Here is a 9,758-nt window from a genome sequence, read left to right on the forward strand (position 1 = left end):
TGGGGATGCCTTTGGGGGGAACGTACCAAAGACATCTGCGGAAATTTCCCATGATAATCAGGCAAGAGTAGGCTCAGATCTGGTCACCAACAACTACTCTTGTGAAGCATCACAGGACCTCCAAGCCAAGAGAGCATTTTCCAACCGGGCTGGCAACCAGGACCCCATAATGTCAGAAAGTAGCCTTACAGGTGACCTGCAGTGATCTAATCCAGCAGAGTATAACTTGGTAGGTAACAACCTACCTTAACCACCTTCCAAGCATGCTGGAAATCAGAATCAGATCACCTGATAGTAGCCAGTGATAGTTTTCATTGACATCTAGCAATAAAAGACCTGGAGGGGACCGGAAAAGCTCTAACAGCACAACTGCTGGAATCTTCCATGGACCAGCTCTTCAAAGAGCTAGACCAGTGTCTGATCAGGCGACCATCTCCCGAGTGATCAGATGCACGGGAGCATTTCAAATAAGGTCCCAGTGGGAGAATGAGATTCTGAAGCAATAACAAGATCATCATGATTATTTCTAAACACACCAAGGACTCGGCATCATAGGTCAGGGGGCCTACCTGGAGGCTGGTGGAGGTAAGAAACAGGAGGATTACATGAGTTCTCCAAAAATACAGACATGGCATTTATAAATCTATTTTACAGTAACCAGACCCAAGCCTCAGGCCCAGGGATGGGCCAGACTCCCAACCGAACGTAGCTGGGGGCGATGGGATTTCAAAGACCCTGGAAGCCATGATGAGCCCTGCAGTGAAAACAAAGGAAAACACAGTTTTGCTTCACAAAATGGGAAATTGTTTAGGGGGAAGGATTGTCAAGAAGTATTCCCAGAAGCTTTGAGGGTCCTGTCTTTGCTGTCCTGTTGCCCTGTGGCTGAACACCAAACAGTGGTCCTCGAAAAGCAACACCATTTCCAGACAGCATCTGCTGCCTCAGGCTGGAACTCTGCCAAGCACACCCTGGGCCGGCTCCCTAAGGCTCATCAAACAACTGCAGGTCCAAGCGGACCACGATCTCTCCCGTGGGAACTTCATGCAGCAGGAGACACTTTGTAACTGGACCCTTGGAACCCTGGTCCTTCTTGATGTCAGCCACGCGGATCTCCGTCCGACCCAAAAAATCTGAAAGGAGAAACACACAGACCCTCCTCAGAGAGGATTCCTTCTCTTCAAGGCAAGCACTTGGCATATTGGGAATGTCCCAGCAAATTGTTATTCTCTTCCTTCTTCCAAAAGGGAGTTAGGTCAGTTTCCGAGAATCCAGGGACTACAATGACAGCATAATTTTTATTTTTTTAGTTTTTTTAAAACTAAATTTATTTATTTTATTTATTTATTTTTGACTGCATTGGGTCTTTGTTGCTGCTGCGCGGGCCCTCTCCAGTTGCGGCGAGCGGGGGCTACTCCTTGTTGCAGTGCAGGGTCTTCTCATCGCAGTGGCTTCTCTTGTTGCAGAGCACGGGCTCTAGGCACACAGGCTTCAGTAGTTGTGGCATGCAAGCTCGGTAGTTGTGGCTCGGGGGCTCTAGAGCGCAGGCTCAGTAGTTGTGGCACACGGGCTTAGATGCTCCGCGGCATGTGAGATCTTCCCGGACCAGGGCTTGAACCCTTGTCCCCTGCATTGACAGGCGGATTCTTAACCACTGCACCACTAGGGAAGCCCAGCATAATTTCTAAATGAAGTGAAAACAAAAAGGCACCAGGATGGGGATGAAGGAGAGCCCAGAAGGAGCTCAAAACACAGACTTACCTCACACTTGAGGACCCCCAAAGGGCTATGAGCTTCCTGGGAGGCAATGCAGAACCAGATGTCCTATCAGCTGCACAATTTGCAACTTACATGAAATTTAAAGAAATTGCCCAGAAGAAAGTCAGCTATTTCTGGGACAAAAATTGGACAGTAGTTTCTCCCAGGGGTTGTCCCAGGAACATGCTTCACGATGTTACACTCCTTTTTTGAAAAGTCAAGGATGGTGAACAAGGGCTGGTCCTTATAATGCACCACTGTAAGTGCCAGAGAGCAAACTCGAGGGGGTGGGGAGGAGGTGACAGCACGGGAGCGGCATGCTTCCAGCCATGCTCCCAGGACTATCTCAACACGACTTTTTATCAAATATTGAGTGTCAGTATGAGAATGGACGTGAGCGTGTTTGAAACAATTTTTGATGCTGTGCAAATGCACAATGGTGTTAAATGGGCCTCCAGACCATTAACTCCTTCATTTTTTCATTCAACGATTAGTTTTTGGAATATACTATGATCCAGGAACACTTGTACAGGAAACAGCTTTTCTTTCAACGGTTAAAACCTGGGAATTTTTTCCGGTGGAAGATACCGGTTTATTTTGCCCCTTGTGCATTTCATGGAAATGATCTTTGAAGTAAGAACAATACTAGGATTTGCAATTTAAACTCTAGTGGAGCTGCCATTGTGTCGTGGTATTTCACTACTAAAAAAATTCCAACCTCAAGCCTTTATTTATCAGAATAAAAACTGCCAATGAGGGACTTCCCTGGTAGCTCAGTGGTTGAGCATCCACCTGCCAATGCAGGGGACATGGGTTCAATCCCTGCTCCGAGAAGGTCCCACATGCCACGGAGCAACTAAGCCCGTGTACAACAAGTACTGAGCCTGCACTCTAGAGCCCGTAAGCCACAACTAGTGAGCACGCTCGCTGAAACTAGAGAAAGCATGTGCACAGCATGGAAGACCCAACGCAGCCAAAAATAAATAAATAAAATAAATAAATTTAAAAACAAATTGCCAGTGAAACACAGTGCTTAAGAGCCCAGACTTAAGAGTCAGATTGTTCTGGTCATGCTCTAACATTTAGCCAGCTATGTGACCTACTTTGGGCAACAATTAATAGTAACTAACTCACAACGAGATAATTCATATAAAAGTACTAAAAGACAAAAGCCACATGGAGCAATTTAAGCCTTGCACAGATTATGCCTGCACTGGACCCTCACTCCTAGCACTTAATTTTACTCCTTTGAATATAATTAAGTTGAGACCGCAATCTTTAAACTTACTCTCTTATTTTTGTTGGGTTGAGGAAGGAAGAGAGAAGTTTCTCAGAATCATTGCCAGTCCCTTTTTTTTTTTCCAGGCTCAAGCAGAAACAGAAAGGTGGTTGAAGGGATGATACATCCAACACAATCCCATCCCTTTAATTAACCAGAAATGTCACCCAAAGGGCACTGATTGATTCTACCACATTTTTTGTGGGCTAATGTTCTTCTTGCTCTACTGGCTAGTTTTATGAATTTTCACCATAGCTTTTAGCCAAGGACTAAAGAATTGGGCGGAGGCTTTGTGGTACAGCTCTCTCTGCATTTACTTGCTTTGGGGAAACATGGGACCATGGTCTTTGTCTAGGGCAGCTGGGCCACTCTAGACCAAGCATGCTTTGTCCACCTTCTCTGAGACAACCTGGCATCAGTGAAGGCCTCTTTCCAGGGGATGCTGAGTCTTGTCTAATGCCAACCTCATCTCTCTGGCAGGAAGCGCAAGAAATTCTGGGCACCAAGTTCCCAGGTAGAAAATATTTATCCATGAAAGCCAAGTGACAGCGAAAGGGGAAGGGTGCCTCAGGGCCGCTTTTTACTCACCATCTGGAGAGAACTGGTCCCTCTCGAACACGGTGATGCAGAGGACCTCCTGCTCCAGGTCTTTGATGAAGAACTGGCAGTTGGAATTCCACTTGGGATTCAGAGTGTCCTGGATTGTCTTGGTGATGTGACACTGGGAGCCCATGGTCACCTCGCAGTACGGGTTACTCTTTCCTAGAGGGAACAGAGCCTGCTTGACTCCCGCCTGCCGCCCAGCTCTTCTGGGCGAGCGTGGCGGGGTCACAGTCATGTGGCAGCTGTTCCCGCTACACCCCTCATTTTGATCTCACTCCAGTGCCACACTAAATAAGCCGCATAAAATGGAGAATCCAGGCAGAAACTCACACAATCCAGCATCATACTTAAAGTATACTACTTAAATATTCATACTACTTAAATAATTACATTAGTGGGCTTCAAAACTAAGCCTTTCCTGTCTCCTCACTTTAGCCCTAGATTGTGTCAAAACCACAGTCATCCCTCAGTATCCACGGGGACTGGTTCCAGAACCCTCCACAAATACCCAAATGCTCAAATGCTCAAGTCCCTTAGATAAAATGGTACAGTCTTTGCCTCCCACATCCCATATACTTTAAATCATCTCTAGATTACATGTAATACCTAATACAATGTAACTGCTATGTAAAGCGTTGCCAGTGTGTGGCAAATTCAAGTTTTGCTTTTTGGAAATTTTTCAAATTCCAAATATTCCAATATTTTCAAATTTCATATATTTTCTTCGAATATTTTCGATCAGCAGTTGGTTGAATCGCAGGTGCAGAACCTGCAGATACAGAGGGGTTGTCTATATTGTGAAAGGGCAGCCACTGAGATCTCTCTCGAAAGCAAAACGGTGGAAAAGAATTAAAAAAAATTTTTTTTTAACGAGTGCTACAAAAACCAAGTCTGGAAGGAAATTGAGGATTATGGAAATAGCACATTTGTTTTAAAGCCAGGTGGAGGGGATGCAGAAAAGGCTTCCACCACTAATATGCGCTAGAGGGGGCCTCTTGGGTCCTTACCATGTGACCGACAGGGTTTCAGTTCAATGCCCTCAACCACGTTCACCATCAACCTTCCAATGCCTGTGGCCCTTTGGGAACGGACTACGACGGCAAGAGAAACAACACAAAATGCTCCCGTTTAGGATTTGCTGCCTTTCTGGTTTGCCTCATGATCTGTCTTATGCTCCCCTGCAAGAACAATTCCCCACCCCTATTCCGCCTTGAATTCTCGCTTTCTTGATCCTGGAATCTGCCCTCCACCCCTCACCCTGCACCCCCGCTCTCCCTCTTCCGCCTGCCTGCCCCCTCAGGCTCTCCCCTACCCCCAGGCCCATCTTCCAGCTCTAAGGGTTCTAGGCACAACCAAATGGCTCTCTGCCGCCACTCTGCGGGACCCCGGGCCCCTCTGCTCAGCGACGTATTTACCCAGGTACGCCTTCTCCCGCTTCTTCTTCTCTGTCTCTATGTAGAGCTCAGAAGCAGCTTTGATTTTCTGCACCCAGGCGGTCCTTGGAAAGGGAGAGACAGAACGGTGCCAAACAGAACTCAGGCTTCAGGTCTGTACAAATTCAGTTTCTAGGACTCCGCCTTGTTCGTTTGATTTTTACAACAAAGGCTCAGCAAAGAAAGTCTGGTTTTATGTCACATGGTGCCAAGCATGATTTCTACCGTGCACAACAAAGGCACGAGTGACATTTTTACTGATGTACTCAAGACCTGAGTTTGCATCCCCATGGAAGAAAATCTATGATGATAAATGCTGCCCTGGAGGAGATGTTGGCAACAACTCCTCTTCCTTCCTTCTTGAAAAGCCTCACATATTTGCCTAATCCAATAAGGCCAGAAGGATTTCTCTTACTAAACCATCCAAGGAAAGAAACCGTTTCCCAGATAAGGAACCACTTTCCGTGAAAGAGCACACACACGCTGGGGAAAGCATCTTGGCTTTCCCCAACATCTTGGTGTGATGTTTTCGCCTTCCTTTTCCTGAGAAGCATATGCATGACGACTTTAGCCAATTTCCTGCTTTTTGGCACAAATGCTCTTGGAACGCTGTAGGTCTTATGTCAAGTTCACCCTTCAGAAAATAATCTGTTTCATTTGGCTCCGGGGCAGAACCTTGAAGATGAGATTAAAGCAAAAATGCCCACAGTTCTAGGATCCAGAACGTCTGTCCAGGGGAGCCAGCTGAGGAGGGGGTGTCAGGATTAGGTGGTCCTATCCAACCTCAAATCACTTTCCTATTGGTTTCTGCCACCTGGGAAACCTTGGGAAACGAGATGCTCCATTTATCTCAAATTCTGAAAACTGCTTTTTAAAAAATTCTCAAGCAAAATTCATTTCAGTGCATTTTACTTTGCAAAATTCATGCCATGGGTCAAACTTCTGAGAGGCTCTAGAACAACGTATTAAGACGGCCCCACCCTCATGCCCCCGCCCCACCTCCAGCCAGAGGGGGTGGCATTGCAACTGAAGGAACGTTGGGACCTGCTGGTTAATTAAATGTCCCACATCTGTCCTACACCTGGTGGGACCTGGGCACCCAGCGCCAGTGAGGAGGCAGGTCTTACCTTTCGTTTATGCTTTCTGCTCGGAGGGTGTAGACTCGGTCAATGTGGGAAATGTGGAAGATGGGTTCATCCCCGGAAGGGTCAGTGGGTAATTTTACTAGAACCTCATTTAGGAAAATAGGCTGAAAAATAATGCACAGCCATTACAAAACCAGACTGGGGGCCGTGTATTGCAGTAAACTATGAGTATGTGTGTGTGCTTACGTGCACGTGTTCTAATAAACTAGACTTAGGGTGAGGGTGTGTGTGTGTGTGTGTGTGTGTGTGTGTGTGTGTGTGTGTAGGAGTGTTCTTTTAAAAATAATTTACAGCAGATGTCATTATATAGAGCTGCCCTAGTCAATATGTGTTCATAAACTTTCAGATACTGCAAATTATAAATATGGATTCCCCCCTCCATTTTGCAGGTATTTTTAAAGTCCTCCAGAATAAGAACTGATAGGTCTGTTTTTCTCATAGTATATCCTAATCAGCAGTTTCCATCAACTCTACCTCCAAGCAATTCTCTCCAAGTTGTTCATACAAAGCTGCTAGTGACAATCTACATAAGTACATTGCTTTATTTTTCCCAAAATAAAGCTAACTGCTGCTTCAGAGAAAATTCTTCTGTGAAAATACCCACACAGAGACATGTTTAGAAAAACAATATCCCATGACACGAAGACACACAAACACAGCCATGCACATAGAAGCAGACTAAATAAACAGCTTAGGAAAATTCTCTACACGTTGACTATTTAGACTGGCTTTTGCTGGAAAAAGGTGAGGGGCACAGATGTTCCAAACCATCTTGAGAAGTTTGGAGGGAGATCTGGGAATGTTCGGGAAGTGGGTGCTTGAGTTCTAGTCTCGAACTTTCCCACACCTGCCACACTAGACCGGGAACCCCACCAGGGCAAGGCATACCTTCAACACATCTGGGGGACCCACAGTAGCCACCTGACAGCTAATAGTTGTTTTGTCAATTGATTTGCGCATCGTTCCTTTTCTGATACTGCTGGACCCGTGATGCTGTGGTCACCCTAAATCCTGTCTCAGCCCCTGCACTTCCTGTATGCCACAGCCCCCAAACCCTGCCGAAATGCTCCTTTTGGAAACTTCCTCCTCCCCCAAACATCAACCCTGATGTTGCAATCTAGAATCAAACTTACGGTTTTGTACATTTTATACTGCAGGTTTGATTTGGGGCTGAAGACTTTGTCGGTGCCCGAAGAGCCCAGGGGCTTTATGATTTGGGTCAGCAGGAGGAAGTCGTTGAAGAGGAAGCCATACAGCTCCTTGTTGCTCTTGGCCTTGTAGAGTTTCCCACTGTGAAGAAACTTGCGTGGCCCCAAGCAATTGGTCACTGAATTGAACACAAGTTGCTGAGAAAGGAAAACAAAACCCAAAGAAGACAGGATGAAGTGAAGTCATTTTTTTTTTTTGGTTTTGTTTTGTTTTGTTTTTCTGCATCTGAAAGCATGGGTTCCATCAGAATCTGAGGCCTGTAACTTAGGCTCAAATCAAGGACTGCTTGGAAAACTTCAGGCAGGGACTTTTGGAGCCAAGAAGTCAAAGTCGTGGTTCTGGCGATTCTACGTGTCAAGATGAACTTTGGCTATAATTCCTAATGCTTTTCTTTGAGGTCTGCTCAGTGTCTCAGGGCGACTGGTGCTTTTCTCCCTTGTATTTATTGGGGAAACTGGGCAGCAGGAAGAAAACACTCAGCCCTCTCCCTCCTTGATGGGTATGTGCTGTGTGCAGGCTAGTCCGTCGGAGGTGGCGTGAACCAGCTCCAATGATGGCCCTGCACAGGCTCAGACAGTCCTATGCGGTTCTGGAAAGCAGCAGCGACTCTCTCTGTACAGTTCTACAGGACAAATGCTACTTTCCAAGGCACAGCTTGAGTCCAGGCCCCTACCACATGGGTGGACTACAAAACTCAGTGGTGATGACAGATGCCTCGAAGCCAAGGAGAACAGACACTGTTGGTGCCCATTAAATCTCACCCAACTCACTGATCCTGAAAATGTGAAGGGGACAGGCAGCTCTCTTCCTTCCACTTCCCAAAACTTGGAGACAGATCTAAGTGCGGAAACGCAGCTCTGTCATCCCCCTGAGCTCTATCATCTCATGCTCTATCATGCCCCCCTGGGCTCTATCATCTCATGCTCTATCATCCCCCCCTGGGCTCTATCATCTCCTGTGAGCAGGTTCTAAAGGGGCAGAGGGAGACTGTAGAAGAGATGACCCCACTAAGGCCCCCCTTTTGGATAACGGGGGAGAGACTGAGGGAGGGGAAGGCCACAGCTGTGCCCAGGAAGTGATACGATCCAGGCAGGAGTCAGAACTTTGGGTCTCCACCTGCCCACACTTGGGGCCCAGGGGTATCCTCCATCCAGCAGCCTTCAAGGCTGAGGCTCTATCCAGAGCTATGAACCCTACAGACCTCCCTGAGAAGAGTATTAATGAAGAGGTGACAGTTCACAACACACATTCCCCAAGAGATGCTGCTGGCCACCTGTCTGCCTCCAGTGTGGGAGAAAGAATCAGTGGGGCCTCTATGACCAGAGACCTATAGGCAGCAAGGAAGAGTGACCAGTCCACTCTGTTCTCAGGTACAAGGAGGGACAAGGGCCTCTAACCTCCCACTGAGGTTCTGAGGGAGCCCCAAAGACTGAAGGTGACACCACAAAGGGAGCCTTCAAATGACGTCAATCTAGCCCTTTTTACTCACCAAGACAGAGTTTAAGCCACTTGGGGGCAATGAATCTAGCAATTCACTTGGATGACATAGAGTTGATGTGGTTTATTCACACTCAAAGGTTAGAGCCTCCAACTGGCCAGGCTAACACTGAACACATGTGAATTGGGAACAGACTTCATAGTTCTTGATCTTAAGACAAGAATGCCAAAGACGGCATTTATGTGAAACTTAATCACCGGTGTGTGTCCAGATCTGGGCCAGGAAACAAAAGCCAACATGCCCCCTCCTCACAATCGTGAACCCTGACTATACAGACAAAACAGACCATACAGAAAGCTGGTGTACAATAGCCAGGAAGGATCGATCACTAAAGGAGGACAACAGACTCTTTCAAAGAGGGTATATACATCACAAAAAAAGCAAACGACAAGAGTTTATTTTATTCTTAAGGTTTTGAGGGATTTTTTTGCTGTGCCATGTGGCATGCAGGATCTTAGTCCCCTGAGCCCATGCCCCTGCAGTGTAAGTGTGGAGTCCTAACCACTGGACCACCAGAGAATTCCCTATTCTTAATGTTCTAAGATGAAGGCCCAGGCCTCACTGAGTCCTGTGACTGCAGCCCTGAGACTCAGGGAAGGACCCTTTTAAAAGTGCACAGTGAGGGGAATTCCCCAGCAGTCCATTGGTTAGGACTCTGTACTTTCACTGCTGGGGCTGGGTTCGATCCCTGGTCAGGGAACTAAGATCCTGCAAGCCACGCAGTGTGGCAAAAAGAAAGAAAGAAAGAAAGGAAGGAAGGAAGGAAGGAAGGAAGGAAGGAAGGAAGGGAGGGAGGGAGGGAGGGAGGGAGGGAGAGAGGGAGAGAGAGAGAGGGA

The 9,758-nt window shown here is 46.9% G+C and overlaps 1 protein-coding gene across 1 annotated transcript in view; it reads right to left on the reverse strand.

The window, feature by feature from the left end:
- Nucleotides 1–981: 981 nt before the first annotated feature.
- Nucleotides 982–9,758, reverse strand: part of LOC103078504 (intersectin-1-like) — a 94,576-nt gene continuing 85,799 nt past the window's right edge. Inside the window, 6 exon segments of the mRNA XM_082931002.1 lie at nt 982–1,130; nt 3,623–3,796; nt 4,645–4,728; nt 5,053–5,135; nt 6,198–6,319; nt 7,349–7,561. Of these exon segments, the coding sequence (XP_082787128.1) occupies nt 982–1,130; nt 3,623–3,796; nt 4,645–4,728; nt 5,053–5,135; nt 6,198–6,319; nt 7,349–7,561 (825 nt within the window).

This window comes from Lipotes vexillifer, unplaced genomic scaffold (genome assembly GCF_000442215.2).
Source record: "Lipotes vexillifer unplaced genomic scaffold, Lipotes_vexillifer_v1.1 scaffold1549, whole genome shotgun sequence".
NCBI classification, from domain to species: domain Eukaryota; kingdom Metazoa; phylum Chordata; class Mammalia; order Artiodactyla; family Lipotidae; genus Lipotes; species Lipotes vexillifer.